Here is a 17,360-nt window from a genome sequence, read left to right on the forward strand (position 1 = left end):
TAAACCACATAGAATAGCCTTAAATACAATAACAAGTTGCAAATTTACACATCTTTATTTTGACTAATGTGGATTTTGGGGCTTGGACGTGTAAAATTGAGCAATTTTTCTATTTTGCATTGTTTGATGCAAATGCTCTAATAATGCAAGTTTTATTAGAAACAAAAAATTCTCAAATCTTTTTCTCAAGTTTTGCCGGTATCTAAGAAGAGACATCCTAATTGCCCATTTGACATGGAAATGAGCTCTGCCAGAAGAATTCGCATCCTACAACAATCAATCTAATTTTCAGCTTTCCTCTCTTCAAATCATTTAGAAACTTACGAGTAAAATTAGAGTGACAACCACAAAACTGATAAAACCTAGTGTAGCACAATTTGATTTACTTCCAGAATGAGTTGGCTGGGATAAACTCTATGCTCCTTTATTGGGGCTCTGAAGCGAAAATCCTGGCTTGCTATCGCCCAGATAACCTGTATCAGTTGTTTTAGCAGTTGTGGGGCTCTCATTACCTGTTTCTCCAGAGGCATCGCCCTTTACACCTGCTGCTAATTGAGTGGAAGAGGTATCATGAGACCCAACACTGGAAACATTGCCAATCAGGCTTTTATACATAGTGAGTGCTTGGGCCATCATATTGGCAGGATTGCCAGCTGAACTAGGAAGCAACATTGTTGTGCCCTGTTGAAACATAGGAAAGCACAAAGAAGAGAGAGTTTAGTAAAAACAATTGAGCATCGAAAGATATACTTATGTATTATGATATTAGGTCTGTTATTCACCTCCTTGGCAATATTACCGAAGGCTTGAACATATTGCTCAGCGATTCTCAAACTAGCTGCCTGCAAAACAGACCATAATATTAGTCCCCAATTCTAGTCTTAGTTGTATGCATGGAACTTTATAACCACTATGCACCGCACCATCACTTCTGTTTATGAATCACATCTATGCTGGGCCTTTGGAAGACTAATGCACCCAGAATCAGCCCCTTCAGAGTTTTATTAAACCTTTTATGGATACAAGAAAATGAAATTTTTACCTTAATATTCAGGATTTTAGTGTAGATTGGTAAATTACGCATGCACTTAATGGGTCTTGAAACCACTACCTCACCCTCCACCTAGAACTTATAAGGGGAGAGGGTGCCAATTGATCTAGAGCTCATTAGCAGGAATACATCATTTCTTGCAAGTCCCTTTTTTTTTTTTTTTTTTCCCAAGATAAGCCATTTCACATCCTCTCATCATCCAAATGAAGTTAGAATGCCCATGGATTACAACATTCTTTCCAAAAACTACGTATTTTATCCCATCTATTACAACTCTAGGTAGAATGGATGTGGATGCATATTGCCATATTCCATATGAGGGACAAAATGAAGAATATAAATTTTCTGTACATGTTTAGACTTGTCAAAAAACCTATGCAAGCCCTAACATGAAGGGGTACAAAATTTCAAATATAAGAATGTATAACAACTAGACAATAATGTTTTAATACTTTTCTAATAAAAAAAACCACACAGCTGTACCCGTTTTACAGAAGCAGTGAATGCTGGAAGTATAGGCACTTTAAAAATGCAGCACAGAACTTTGGGACCTACTCCAGAGAAAATAAATTCTAATAATATGCCTTTCAAACTACAATGAAAAGCTAGGAAAGGCCAAGTGTGTGAGATATCCAGTTGTAGTACTGTATCATGCAGTCAGCGGCTCAATCAGTACAATGATTGATTGCTTCAACACTTTCAAACATGCAAAATGAAGCATTGTAATCTGAATGGAGAACTAAGTGTGAACCAACTACACCCATATTGTGACTATTGTCAGAAGTAGCCCCCAACAGTGGAAACTAGATTTCAAACAGATTCAAATGGACATTTGGACTCCAAAACATGTAGTAATTCTTCTTTCTCCATACAGAAGAAAATGAAATCAAATAATGTAATTGACATTACTGTATGTGTGCTCAAGAGCATTGAATGACCTCACCTCTATTCCTCCACTTTCCTTTAGGGTCTGTGAGACAGTGGCAAGTCCTTCGGCTGTTGCTTTAGCTTTAGCAAGGATGGCTTCCGCTTCACCTGATGAATAAGTAATGTTGATAAGAAGACTGAAAGATTTCTATGGGAAATGGGATTAATCTACCCTACTAAAGGAGCATCAACATCAAAATAATCCACAGTATTGCCCCTTCTATATGTGTTAGCTATATAGATTAGTGGATAGGTCACGAAAAAGAGGGCTTCAGCAGAGCACTTCACAAGTTTATAGTGACAAGCCATACAAGAGAACATGGAAGCATTCATCGAGAATTGGTTGAACCAAATAACTACCTTTTACAATGCCATATACAGCTTCACTTGTCCAGGTGTGCGTTCCAGTTAATTTAATTAATAAAGTCATTGTAGCATAAGATGGTGAAACGACATGGGACACTCCCACATGGTGATTTTTGAAAAAACTACGATATGACAATTAATTAATTAGTTTAAAAAAATATATTTTTAGGCATATTTTATATTTATTTTAGGACTTAAAAATGAGTAATAACCATCAAAATGGTTGAAAACATATTGAAAATGAATTTAAAAGCAATAATAAATAGCAAGGAAGTACATTGATACCCATTGAATGATGTTTAGAGTGCAAATAAACATGTGTGCTGCAATCTTACAGTCAGAAGTTTAATAATTCCTAAACAATGTTGTAATAATAACAATGAGGAGAGAGAGAGAGAGAGAGAGAGAGAGAGAGAGAAGTAAAAACAGTAAATAACAAGTGTTTAACAATAAAAAGGGAAAAACATAGAAGTAAAACCATAACGTTGAAAAACAAAAGAAAATAAACATAATGCAGGACAGGCTTGGCGAGAAAGTTCAGGGCCCACAAAAGAGATAATTAAAACTTGAAATGTAAAAAGACAGAGAAAAGGAAACCAAAAATAAAACATTTAGAAAAAAAGATAATTTTCAACTGAGCAAATTCCAGATGATGGTGGTTTCTTCAGAATTCTTAGCTCTCTCTCATAAATGCCATTGGAATTTAAAAAATGTTTTGTCTCAGTAATGAATAGCTTTAATAATCCCACTTGTCTTTTAGAGCAACAGACCATGTAGTGGACATGACTCGAGAGAGTAGATCGGGTGGGCGAAGTGCCGATGAGCTTCGAGAAGCACCAATCTGACTGTTCGAAGCATCAATGAGTCTAGATCAGGTGAGAAAAACCAGATCAAGAGAGAGTATCATTGAGGGTCAGTCTTTTTTGGCCCCATGTTGAGAAAGCGTCGTTACTGTGTTTCTGCCACCAACTCACCTCTATATTTAAAAACTTTTTATTTATTTATTTATTGACACACTATGGACATACAGGCAGCCGTGTCCCCCGGCATGTATGTGTCTGACAAGGACACAACTGTATTTTTTCTGTGTCAGTGCTTCTTAGGTATTCTAAAGTAATGCAATTTTTTTTATTTTAGGATCATGCTAAAAGTATATAACTATATAGATAAGATAAGAAATAGCAGATCCTCTGATAGGGACATATCAGCACTAACATTCTTAGGATGTTCAAAAAAAAAGAAAAAAAGAAAAGAAGATATTTGCATATAATTAGTATTAAGTTTATATCAAAATTGATAACGAACCGAGTGCTCTATTGATTTGATCCATCTTTGCAGCTTCTGATTGTAAGATTACAGAAGCCTTCTTTCCATCAGCAATATTGATGTTGGCCTGCCTTTCTCCTGTAAAGGGGCATTAATTTCCAAGAAAGCATCAGGCTACCTACTTTTTTTTTTTTTTAATAAGCGCATCAGGCTACCTACTTGAATAGTGAAAGGTGCTAAGCTCAATCAAATTTACAGATGAATCAAAAAGACCATAAATCATCAGTACACCCTTAAGATTAAGTACATTTATATAACCACATGGAACAACATGACATTACCTTCAGATTCAAGAACTTGAGCTCTCTTCTTTCGTTCTGCTTCGGCTTGCATCTCCATAGCTACCCTCACTCCACGAGGAGGAGATATATCCCCTGAAGGAAGATGAGTGAAGCATGTATAAGAGATGATGTGGGAAAATTACAATGACAAGTCGGCTACAAGAACAAAAGCCAAAAGTGACTAACTTATTTCATAACGGAGGCACTGCAGGCCCCAATCTCTTGCAGCCACATTAATAGACTCCTGCAACATGAAGCCATTACAAAAAGCTATTACCCTTTTTTTTCTCTAAATTAATTTATGAAATTGTCAAAAAAATCTTGAAACTGCAGAGAATCCAAATTAAATTCAAGGCTTATTGGTAAACAGATTATAAAGTACTGCAACCTCTAAATACAGTAAGAAGAAAACTGCAGGGAAAAGCAGCCACAATGTTGTACCACTTGTTCTAACTTTTAAATTTTAATCCTATCCCTTGGAATTTAGATGATTTCCTGTTAGTAGCAAAATAGCAGACACATCCTAATAATCTGAATGCAACTCACAGAGTCACAAAAAACCAGAATTCAAGTCAAGGCAATGCAATCTGATTTGCTATGCAAATACTAGGCATATACATGGTTGTCAAAATCCAGATCTCAACCTAAATTTTTTTTTTGTTATAGGAACCTAGAAGCTCAAAAGGGTGAAATTTGAATTTAAAATCTTTTAGGATGAGGATTCATATTGTATGGATTTCTATGGGATCATGGGAGCTAGTAGGATCACAATCCAACCTATAATTTTGCTGATCCACAATTGACCTTGACTTACTTTTCATATCGGAATATTATAAATGTGAGAGCAAAAGGCCCAAAGAATACTTAAATGTTTTTAAATTAAAAATGGACCTGGAATAAGGAACCCAACTACTCCCCCTCCCCTCCCTCCCCACCCCCCTCCCTCCTCCCCCCCGCCCTAAAGATGGGAAGCAGGAGCTGGGTTGTTAAAACCGAATTCAAACCAGATCATGATAATTGGTTTCATTCAAGTATCAATTAATTAGAACATAAAAACATTGTTTATGCACACAAGCCTATTGCCTATTTTAGACTTGTCCTCACATAACCTTCAACAGCTTAACCTTATTTCTATAACACATATTTATTGATGTAGCCAATTGTGTTTCATTGCAAAAGGTATCAAGTTAGAATGAAATAAACTTACAAAGTATTTACTCCCAAGTCCCAACTCCTACCCCACCCAAGCTCCCAAAGAATATCAGTGTCCAAAAAGAGAAAAAAAGGGCGTGGGGAGGACAAGGGAGAATGATATAAAAAAAATGGTGGAAATGAAAACTTAAGGCCCAGCCTGACTAGTCTGTTAAGGATCTATAGTTGAGCCCAAAATTTTGGAACAAAGACTTGGTTGTTGTTGTATATAAATTATTGCCATTTTTATAAAGTAAAGCCACAAAAACTAGGTATGAGCATGAACTGCATGGAATATTTTCCTTATAGAATCCAAAATGCTTTTTTCCTTAGGTTAGGAGTAACAGTAGGGGGTGTACTAGTGTGTGTGTGTGTGTTTTATTTTTTTGGTGATAAGTAATGTAAATTTTATTCAACTCAGAAAAAAGAGTCACCCAAGCATGCATGATGTATATAACTGGGGACCAATACAATCAAGTACAAAAATTACAAGCATCCGTCAAAGCGTCAACCAAGAAAATAGAATGACTTCCTACAATTAACATCCATTATGATAACATTTTAAAGAAGAAATTTTTTAGATTTTCATATTGTGTTTTTCATTCGTATCAATGGTATGCTTTACATGCTTGAATCCACTGAATCATAAGTTTTAATCATAGAAAACTAAAACAGAAAACTGAAACAAGAATGCACATGCCAGACTATTTTCACAAACAAAACTATAAAAACAACTTGAGCCAAACAAACTAACCACAATCTTCTCATTCAATGTGTCTCTTTCCTCAAACGTCTTGTCGAGAGTGATCTTACCAAGCTCACTACGCATTGTTGTTTGCGCGAGCTGAATCACCGCGAATATGGGATTCTCAACACCATAAGATGCCAGTTTAGGGTCCACAATCTGCACCAAAAAGGCATTTAAACCAAGCAAACCCCTTAACCAACAAATCCAAACAACAAAAAACCCAGATAACATTCAACCCAATAGAGCTTAAAACAAGGCAAACAAACCCATTAACCAAAACACGAAAATAACAAAGACCCAGTTGTTAAAATCTCAAGAAGTACCTTGATGTAGAGCACCCCATCAATCAAAATGTTGACATTATCCTTAGTGATAGCAGACTGGTCAGGAATGGGAATGGCCTCTTCCTTCAAGGAATGGACATAGGCAATCCGATCGACCAACGGAATCAAGAAATGGATACCGGAGGGCAAAGTCTTCACATACTTCCCGAACCTCTCAATCACATACGCCTTCTTCTCCGGCACAATCCGAATCCCCCAATTCACTGGCGGAGTTATCTCATAACTTTCCTCACACAAAATACAAAAAATAAAATAAAATAAAATAAAATCAACACCCAATTATTAAACAAAAACAAAGAATCCAAACAATTATAGATGAGAGTACCTGGGGCCTTGGTCGCGAACAGTGCGGAGAAAGCGAACTGGGACGGTGGAGGAGGAAGAGAAAGGGGATTGGGGAAATGGGATAGGCTTGGAAGAAGGATTGGAGAGTTGGGTTTGTTTCAGAATCAAAGAAGAGAAAGGTCTGAGAGCATTGGTGGTGGTGGTGGTGGTGGTGGTGGTGTTGTTAATGGCGGATTGGCGAAGGAGTGTAAGAGAAAGGGATCTCAGTGAATTGGCTTTCAACATGTTCATTTTTTTTTTTCTTTTTCTTCAAGTTTCTTGATTTCTGGGGTTTTGGGGGTTTTGGGTATCACTAGTACTAGTACTGTTTACTAGTAGAAACGGTTGTTATATGAAAGGGTTTTTCTGGAAAAGGAAAAGCCCAGTAAAACCTTTTCCTGGATTTTCTAGTTTTCTACCTATCAGCTCTCTTTTTACTAGTTTGACAGCAATGTTAAGTAGCTTCTGTCTTAAGCAGTTAAGGCCCGTTTGGTCTGTATCTATAAACAACAGTTTTTAATTTTTTTAAAAATATGTGTGGATGAAAAAATGTGTAAAAAAATGTGTAATGTTTAAAAACTAAAAACATGTGTTTAAAATGATGTACCAAACACCCTTTAATTTTTTTTTTTTTTTTGGAGCAAAGGGTTTATCTAATTTGGGTTGTTGATCAAGTTTACTTATTTTGCAAGTTGTGTAAGTAAGTATGTATATTAAAATAATTACAAAAGGAACCGTTTAAAACCTTTGCTTGCTGGCCAAAGAAACTTGGGCCAATTATAAACAAATCATGTGGAAGCGGGTGTTTTGCTTTCTCATTGAAACAATTTTTTTCTTTCACTTTTCAAACTTTGTATTTAAATAATCATTTTCTAGTAAATAAAGAAATAAAGAAATTTTTATTTGCATAATTCTAATCTGTTTGGTTGATATCATCGGAGTAAGATTTTTTTTTTATTTTTTTATTTTAATTTTGATGTTTGCTTGGCTATTTTGTCTGCCAAGAGTCATATATGTTACTTGAACTTCAATTTTTCTGAATTTAAAGATTTAAGATTTTCAAACATTATTGAGTTTATTATAAATTTACCTGAGGATTTTCAAGATTATAGAAATCTTTTATTTTTGAATGGTCTTGTTTAGACTTTTTGGAGTAAATATTTGGTTGACTCCATAGCATTAAGAAGAGCTTGTGTATAGCTTCTTCCAGTAAATATTTGGGCAATTCCATAGGCACATTTGAAGCTATTAATTGGATACTGGCATTGTTTCCATGAGATGAAAATTCTTATTGGAATCCTTTGAACATCACGTACACCTTGTTTAGATGATTATCTGGAGTTAATTCAATCTTCTTGATTAAGATACATATATTCTTGAATTGAGATTAATTTTAGTTGCCCAAAACAAATCCTACCTTGATCTTACAGATATTCATTTTAAATATCAAATAAACGTGACTGATGATTGGACTCAATCCATATCCATCATAGTACCCAATCATAAAAATACTTTGGACGAAAGAATATTTTTATTGACTATTATTACTCTTCAAGGAGACACCTTAGAATAGTTAAAACAATGGAAGAAATCAGAAGAAGGTAAAACGTCAATTAATTTACTTTCTATTTCTTTTCTTCTTATTCTTCTTCTTCTTTTTATATAGATTTAATGGTATTTTAAGGTAATTTACAAAAAAAAATTAAAGAATAATTATGTGGTTATATTTTAGAACCAACATTACAAGAATATACTAATTTCATGGCTAATATTATTGTAGTTTTGGAGGGGTAGAGATAGGGAAATGTGATATCCAACTTGTTCGGATTTGAGTGTGAATTTGGACTTTGAAGGCATTGCATGAGCGTGTGCTGAGTTGCCACATCAGACATTCAAACTAAGCTATATATGTAATTACAACATATGAGTCGCATTTTTCTCAAGTTGTGAGTCTTGTGACAAATGATATTAGAGTTGACTTAGTGGTGTGATCTTGTGTTGTACGTGTATTATGTTGATTCTTCTAAGTAAATAAAATTTTAGGATCTTGTGGCAAATGATATTAGAGTCGACTTAGTGGTGTGATCTTGTATTTTTTTTTTCTCAAAAAAAAAAAAAAAAAACATTTTAGGAAGATAACTATAACTTTACTTTTTAATAAATAAATGTGTAATCTCAAACGTTTTACTTAATTTGGAGACAAGGAATGTGTGGAAATACCATTACAATACTCGCTAATGTGCAGGTTCAAATATTTCACTTGGTTTGGGACATAAGAATAACATATTTGGCTCAAGGAAATATGTGCGTGTGTGAAGATATCAATACTCATTGATGCACTATGTGGCATGAAGGCATCTCAGCATAATGGATGCGAGTGTGTACTAAGTTATACACGTTGGGTGTTCTATAGTATAAAATTCATTAGAGCATTCACATCAGTGAATGTAAAACTTTGCAAACTAAGCAACAAATTTTACACATTTTGTTGGAAGATACATCAGTCTAGTCAAAGTTGCTACAGTAACCGTGTATATTTACACGGTTACTGTAGCTTTCTATTTTAATTTTTAATTATTTTTTTTCTCTCTCATCTGATTATCTCTCATCTCTCTCTCTCTTCCTCTGCCTCTTTCTCCTTTTATCTTCTCTTAAATCCAACAACAAATCATAAAATTCTTCAAACTAAATCTAAATCAAGATCCCAAATTCATCAAACCCTCTCTTCAAAAAAAAAAAAAAAATCATCAAACCCATATAAATAATCAAACCCAAATTGCAAAAGAAGAAGAAGAAAATGCAGAAATAGTAGAAGAACAAGCATCACTAATGGCAGCTTCAGTGTTCCTCAACAGCAACTCAAAGCCTCTGAGTACTTCATCACAGCCTCTTCAATGTACCCAGACCAAAACATTAAAATTTTGTTCTTTTTAAGCTTACCCACCATCTTCTCAAAAAAAAAAAAAAAAAGGCTTACCCACCAAGAGTTTTCTCTCTTTAACTTCTTGTTTCAGCATTAGCAGAAGAAGAAGAAAGGAGAAGATGCTGAAGAAGAAAAAATGCAGAAGAAGAAAGAAGGAGAAGGAAAAGAAAAAAGAAGAAAGAAGAAAGAGAAAAAGAAAAAGAAAAAGAAAGAGAGATAGAGATCAGATACATTATTGGAGTTGGCGTGTGTGTTAAAGTTGGTGGGGCCATGAGTAGCTATGAAATAATAATAAAATGCGAGAAAATATTATTTAAATAAAAGAGGGTGTAGAATAGACAAACTGATGTAGATATTTTGTAAAAATAAGTGTGTAAAATAGAAAAATTAGGATTTTTTTGCAAAATACACAAAAATTTTACATCCACTAATACAGATGCTTTATGAGGAGTTTTGATTGTTCCAATCCATTATGTGCATTCTATGATTATTTTAAGTAATTTGTGTGTGTCTATATATATATATATATATATATGACTGATAGTAGTGTTCTAGCCTTTAGTCAGACTATTTCACTCTGTTCATGAGACACCTTGGAAACGTCATGGACTGATAGTATGGTGGATGAAACTTGAGACTTTTGAATTTATAACACGTCCTTTTAGTCCATTGAATCTACCATTTGATTGTCCTCGAAAGAACTATTTCAATACTCATTAATTATTAGCATCGCACAAAGCAACACAATTGATATATTCAAAACTAATTGTTACTCCTGCATCCTTACCATTGTCACCTTTACTCCCTTTTTTTATTCACTTAACAATTTGTGATTGAAAGAGAACAAAGGAGGAAAAAAGATGTTTACTTGAAAGATCAAGAAGAGATAATAGTCATAAAGAGTAAGGGTGTGCATTAAACTTACCAATTTAAAAACCACCAAACTCAACTCGATCTAATACGTTGTGTTGTAATGTTCTAGAGCCACATGACATTACTAGGTTGGTCATCACACCATTTTGCATTACCCAATAAAGTGCTAGTCACATTTGTGCTATACTCCAAAAGGAATAGTCAAGTTACATTTAGAGCTTCTCATAATTGAATATATAGCTCACTTCAATCTAGTAAACACTCAATGTAAAACTCATCACACACATATATTATACAATTATTCAATCCAATCCACACAATTTGAGGTACCATATGTTGGGTTTTGATTGACAAACTTTTCAATCCAAATAACCTAACCCAATCCACACTATTAATAATTTGAAAAAACAGATAATTTTAATTTTTTGGTTTTTGATACTTAATTTAAATTTGTTATTTTGATTTATTTTTAAAATTCAGGATTTGGTTTTAATGAAGTTGGAATGTAAATGGTAAAAATTGTAATAATTTATTGAGTAGTAAACTTAAGTAGTTGAATAAAAATAAATTTTTTTTATTAGTCCTTAAAAAAAAAAAACCAACTCGACAACCCAATCAAATTCGATCCCTGGGGTTAGGTTGGGCTGGTTTTAAACCTACCATGAGTTGAGTTCAGTTGTAAAATTTTCAATCCGAGAAAATCAATTTGGGTTGAAAATAATGCAAGCCCAAACTTAACCCAACACATGCACCCTCCAAACACACATAGGGGTTAAGAGGGAGGGAGTGACAGAGAAGGGAAAAAAAAAAAGAATTATGATTTTTCTAAAACTCATATAATGTAATAATAAAATAAAATTTTAGTATACGTATTTATTTATATTTATTTCTTTTTCATCTACCCTGGTTAAGTGGCGGGGGAAAATAAGAAAATAAAAAGAACAGTTCCCCAACCTTCAGTGAGATGGTTTAACTAGACTCATTCAGAACAAATTTGGACAAGTACTTTTGGGTGAGTAAAATTTTGGGTACATAATGGAAACTTAACAGAACAATGATGAACTTTCAAGCAGGTCATTTGCTAAAGAAGAAGACCTTGGCTAGGGAAGCTTCGACGGTTAAGTAAAAAAAAAAACCTAGTGGAGAAAATGGAAAATAAAAGAGCTATGGTGCAAAGAGGTTTTAGGTGGAAAATCGACCTAAAACTTGGCGGTAGACTTGCAAGCTAGTTGTCCTCTCGTATCAGCTAAAGGGATTTGTGTCAGGGCAACAAGCCTAGGATGCAGACATATGTGACAGATCTAATAGCCTTAAATGTGATATTCAGAGTTTGGTTATTTTGTTAGGCTATAAAGATCAGCCACTATGTTAGGCGATGGCCCTTGGATAGTTTGTATCCAATCTTGGACTGTAGGGCTAAGTCTCCCACAATACCTACCAGTCGGTTTATTATTTCCATCTGAGCAGTTCTAGTGCCACAACAAAAGGCACAACTTGGTGGAGGGATGTTCCCATATGGACCCATCATCATCCCTCCACCAACTACAACTCGCCACATAGACAAATTGTGGTTGTGCCTTTTAGTATGGCACCAGACTTTTTCTTTCCATCCTTATCAAACAACATAGACAAAATGGTGGGGGTCCTAAACTATAGATCTTTATAATCTTTAATGATGTGATGCCTTCCAATCCTCCAATAATCTTACTCTAACAATTATTGCTAAGAAGAATATCCATAATAATGCCAATTTCACTCCGGTAGGTAATGAGTTATGCACACGGCTCTAAACTTAAGCTGCGTGTCAATGTATTCAATGATTGTTTAAAGAAACCAATCTTCATTAGACAATTTACCTGAAGTGTTCTAGCACATTTACCAATTTCGTGTACAACATAATGTTGTTCTTTATAACTTATAAGTCTATTATATAATGAGTCTTTGAGCAAACCATATATACCTTTTCCTAGGCCACTTGTGGTAGCAAGACAATATGCCAACATATATATGATCCACACCAATTTTCAGACAAGAAAGGTACGGTTGCAACATACTGACTTGGAATGTGTATATCATAATGTGCAGGTTGTATGAAATTTGTTAAATTACTGATTGTCTCAATTGTTTAAGCTATTGAGATATGGTAAATTTAATAATTTAATCACACAATTCTAACACTCCCTCTCACATATGGGCCAAAATTACCTTTCAATAGGTGAGGCCTAACACGTGGGAATTTAAATGGGAGGTAAGACAATGATCGAACTCAAGATCTTATGCTCTGATACCATTTTAAATTATCGATTGTCTCAAAAACTTGTGTGGTTAAATGATTAAATTTACTACATCCCAATAACTTAAGTTTTTGGAATAATCGGTAATTTAACACAATTTAAGGATTTGCTAAAATTGGTTGTATTGTGCAATGCACATGTTAGTTCTCCTTGTCTAGAAAATCAAGCAAAATCGCTTCCTATCAAACCAATACTTAAATAATTACATTGATACTCGCTTGCATGAAACAACATTTTAACACAATTCCCAAACGATCTGTGATCTTTTCAACTTCAAAGCTCAATTTTATTTAAGAAAAAGCATTGATATTCCCTAATCTTGAACCTATGATAAAAATGCATTATTATCTTCTACACTTTGAAGACATAATGGCTTCAATAAAAATACACATATTTCTAAATGGCTTTCATATAAGATGCCTGCCTCTGCCACATTTAGGACAAAATTAAGACTATCTATCAAGCCCTGAAACTGTGAATCACCCCATGGCTATGTGACTTCACTTGAAAGAAGCACAAGAATAGCCACTGCATAGACCGGTGGCGCTGTTGTAGGGAAACAAAGCAATAGGCCTACTTTGTGGCAGCTCAGGAATTGGACCCTCCGTGGTCAGAAACTCAACCACCTCCTCCATACATGGCCTGCCTTTGGCCTCATTTAGCGTACAAAGCAACCCAATTTCTAAAACCCGAATTGCTTGCTTCAAGTTGATTACTGTTCCCATTCTTCCATCCACCACCTTCACCTTCTCATCAATTTCATGCATTCTCCAAGCAAAATCCAACAAGTCCCTCTCTTTCTGATCCATCTCTGAGTCCAACCTCTTCCTCCCAGCAATTACTTCCAACACAAAGACACCAAATTCAAACACATCAGCTTTTTGACTCACTGCTGATTCGAATTGTTTTGAATCATTCCCAGACAGCACAAAACCAAAATCCCCTAATACTGCTCTGAAACTAACATCAAGAAACACACTAGTAGTTTTCATATTCTTATGTGCTAGTTGCTTGGAGTGTAAAAAACAAAGTGCATCGGCCACATCTTTCACAACCTTGAATCGCCGAGTCCATGGTAGAACACCAACCCCAAATAGCCATTTATCAAGGCTTCCATTTGTAAAGAAATCATACACAACCATTACCTGGCGATTATCTTGACACCAACCCCTGATAGGCAACATATTTGGATGACGAATTCTGCTGATAGAACCAATTTCCTTCATCACACGCCGCCTATCTAAACCCTGCGAGTTCAGAAACTGAGCTGAGAACCGCTTCACAGCCACCTGGCAGCCATTGGAGAGCTTTCCTCTATAGTAAACACCTCTTGAATCATTACCCAATATATCTAATTCACTAAAACACCGAGTTGCAGAGGAAATCTCAGCAATAGTGAACCGGCGAGGCTTATTTGGAGGCCTTGGTCGTTCTTTTTTCTCAGACAACAAGATATTAAGATTGTGTGATTTATCACGTTTACGCTTACTGTTAAGGAACAAACTGAGCAGAACAACTAGAATTAACGCTACCACAGCCACAAAAATCAAGAAGCTGCCTGGTGGTTCTGCACTAGCTTTCCTAGTCCCAGATCGATCCTCGACAATGATCTTGCTCTCACATGTTTCTGTTGAAGGAACACGAAGAAAGGCTTGGCTTGTGGACGTGAAATTCCATGACAAGACGTTGTGGATTTGAGTCAAATTGCCTGTGGAAGCTGAAAATCCTATGAACATGTATTCATTGAGAAACGGTGAGAGATCAAGTTGCTCAGAGAAGATTGGTTTTGTTGGGTAATCTTCATGTTTTGATCCTAAACGAATGTCCATCCAACGACGTGGACCATCGTAGGTGATCCAAGCTCGATGAACCAAACTATCGTTTAGGACAATACCAAAATCGGACACATTGATTGTTCTAGTGGAAATGATGCTTCCTAAGTTGATCCCCACATGGTTGTCATTAGGATCTCCAAATCCAGGACTTTGATGAGTGTCAAACTCCACTGCCACTGCTTTGTAGTCATCCTCACAAGCATCGTTAAGCATGGCAAGCCAAGGTCCATGCCTTCCCACAGTGAATTCATCTGGGACAATGATGAAAGTAAGGCCACTACCACCATGGCCAGTACTATCAGAACTAAGGTGGGAAGCATTGTTAACTTGAAAAGCAAAGGTGGTTTCGAAGGAAGCTGGAGTTTTGGTTTGAGGGTCAAGGAGTCGAATAGGGGATGAGTAAAGGGCTCGACCTGCTTGGTCTTTAAGATCAACTGCTTTTGATTCATCAGGGATTTGAAGAGCACCCTTTTCGTTTGAGAACTTGGCACTGCCTAAGAGCCTCACATCATGGAAAACTCTGGGGTCTTTGTTAAAGTTGAAATCCAGGAAAGACAGGTGCTTGGTTACGTTGATTACAGGCCCAAGGCTAAGTTCCTTGTCATGACTAGCTGAATCAACAAAAACTGGGATGATAATGAATAAACATAACAACCATAAGCTATGACAGAAAGCCATTATTGAAGATAAAAAAGGAGGATGAGATTCTGAAAATCTCTATAAATGTTGTTCAATTTTGGTGGTGTACTGGTGTTGGTAATGGTGGTGGGAAAGCTACTAGTAGAAAGGTTTTTAAGGGAGAATTGGACGAGTATTGGTTTCAAGTACGTGGCTAAACAAGAACCCTTGGTTTGTGAGCACCTGTTAATAATGATATGATGATGTTTATTTATGATTGCTTGTGATTATCGTCGTAGATTGTACGTCTGTCCGTGAATGAGAAAAATACAATGTTATGTTAAATACAATATAATAAGGTAGACCCCAACTGATGAGGAATCTTTTGTCTTGTCACATTTTAATGGGGTCATGATTTGGGTCCTTTCATGTGCTTGGATTAATGGTCTTGTGATTTCAGCTGAAAAATAAAATTGTCCTGTGGGGTACAATTAGGGCAATGTTTGGTGCATACTGATTTCTACGTCTTCTTCCTATAGGATCGCTGAGTTGGCTCTGTTGTAACTTGTATCCATGAAGACGACATTGCTAGGTTTTGTGATTCAAACAAAAATGAAGGGACGCATCAGATTAAGGATTCTTCTTTTCATAAAGTAAGACTAAGATGTTTATTATGTATTGTATCCTTTTACTCACGAGTAATGCAATAAATACAAACTGTTAATGTGACAAATTTTTACCGGTTTTTATATGGGTTTACAACTAATATCACATTTTTATTGATTCCTACGTTTTCTTCCTATAGGATCCCCAAGTTGGCTCTTTTGTTAACTTGTATCCATGAAGACGAATTGCGAGGACTTGTGACTTAAAAGAAAATGAAGGGACACAACAAATCAAGGATTCTTCTTATCACAAAGTAAGATGTTTACTATCTATTTGTATCCTTCCACTCATGAGTAATGCTATAGGTACAAACACATCAGATCAAGTATTCTGCTTATTACAAAGCAAGATGTTTACTATTTATCTATATCCTTCCACTCACGAGTAATGCTGCTGTATAGGTACAAATTGTTGATATGACAATTTTTGCTGGTTTTTATATGGCCCCATTATTAACATCACATTTTCATTTACTAATAATCATCCATTATATTTGCAGTTTGTAAATTAGTTTGTGGCTTTTGCATTTTCATCCACACATTATTTCATTGTAATCAAGCAAGGCTCCGAATTTAACCATTTCCCAAATAAATAGAAAATTGTTTTCCCTATATATATATATCAATGTTGTCTTTCATTATAAATTCATACAACTAGATCCATCCAACCATGTATTTGTTAAATTTAACAAAGTGAAACTTGTTATATGCTATCCATCCATTTCAATTCTTATAATAATGAAAGGTTGAGACTTGAGATTATAAAAATTGAAAGAGATAGAAGCATTGGAAGTATATTTCTGAAATGAATTTCATTAAAAGGATACCTTTGAGCATTAGACCAATCGAAGATATGGTGATTTGGATTAAAATTCAAAGGGGTGTTAGAGCATTTCCATTGGCAATTGTAAATGGGATGTTGGTTGTGTTATAAAATGGTATGGTATAATTGATAAAATAACTTTTTGAGATGATAAAATAGAATATGATAGAAGTTGCGGATGAAAATACAAGTTGTGAATGCGAATGATCTTAATAGTGGAAGGTGCATAGCTGTATACTACATTGGTATGGAAAAAAAAAAACTGTAGTGGGGGTACGGAAATTGCTTTTGGCGTAAGCATGGGCAATTAGCACCTAATAAGATAAAATTTCATATGGAAGGCGACCAAAGATATCCTCAAGCACCTAACAAGATAAAAAAATTCGCATGGAGTAATATTTATTTTTTAAAGGGTTCTTTTAGTACCACAAATAAACTATCAAATTCACAACTTTTGTCATACCTCTCCTTTATGTAGATTGTAATTAACTGCTTATTATTTTTACATTTATCTACTATTTTTTATCCACAAATCACCATTAGCCACATGAAAAGTTGTGGCAAATATTGTGTATTTTTTTGCGATATTAGATTTTTTGCTTTGATAAACACATGAAGAGCAATCTAGTCGATTGCAAAGAGGATACTTCCAAACAACACTGTGGTATTGAAGAGAAGAATGTCACACATGCATTATGATTATGAAAAGGCCAACATGCGGTGAAGGTGTGGGGCAGCAGTCACTCCATAAAAGCAAGCCGGAGCACCATT

General features: G+C 35.2%; 2 protein-coding genes across 2 annotated transcripts; both read right to left on the bottom strand.

The window, feature by feature from the left end:
- Positions 1-6,958, bottom strand: LOC115959683 (stomatin-like protein 2, mitochondrial). The gene is made up of 9 exons (XM_031078181.1): positions 6,560-6,958; positions 6,214-6,457; positions 5,897-6,046; positions 4,138-4,195; positions 3,952-4,044; positions 3,650-3,748; positions 1,995-2,086; positions 783-842; positions 1-681 (listed from the first exon to the last, which is right to left on the bottom strand). The coding sequence occupies exons 1-9, from the start codon at positions 6,808-6,810 to the stop codon at positions 415-417; spliced, it is 1,314 nt and encodes a 437-aa protein (XP_030934041.1). The 5' UTR covers positions 6,811-6,958; the 3' UTR covers positions 1-414.
- A 5,872-nt stretch (positions 6,959-12,830) lies between these two features.
- LOC115960605 (L-type lectin-domain containing receptor kinase VIII.2-like) lies at positions 12,831-15,349 on the bottom strand. The gene has a single exon (XM_031079543.1). It carries the CDS (start codon positions 15,159-15,161, stop codon positions 13,149-13,151), a length of 2,013 nt encoding a protein of 670 aa, XP_030935403.1. The 5' UTR covers positions 15,162-15,349; the 3' UTR covers positions 12,831-13,148.
- Positions 15,350-17,360: the final 2,011 nt, after the last annotated feature.

The sequence above is a fragment of the Quercus lobata genome, chromosome 9, assembly GCF_001633185.2.
Source record: "Quercus lobata isolate SW786 chromosome 9, ValleyOak3.0 Primary Assembly, whole genome shotgun sequence".
NCBI lineage: Eukaryota > Viridiplantae > Streptophyta > Magnoliopsida > Fagales > Fagaceae > Quercus > Quercus lobata.

Bases quoted from the DNA above. Each gene is read 5' to 3' on its own strand.
- LOC115959683 (XM_031078181.1), bottom strand. From the start codon at position 6,810: ATGAACATGTTGAAAGCCAATTCACTGAGATCCCTTTCTCTTACACTC. The intron at 6,458-6,559 runs GTACTCTCATCT...GTGTGAGGAAAG, and splicing joins GTTCGCGACCAAGGCCCCAG to TTATGAGATAACTCCGCCAG. The intron at 843-1,994 runs GTGAGGTCATTC...TCTGTTTTGCAG, and splicing joins AGGAAAGTGGAGGAATAGAG to GCAGCTAGTTTGAGAATCGC.
- LOC115960605 (XM_031079543.1), bottom strand. From the start codon at position 15,161: ATGGCTTTCTGTCATAGCTTATGGTTGTTATGTTTATTCATTATCATC.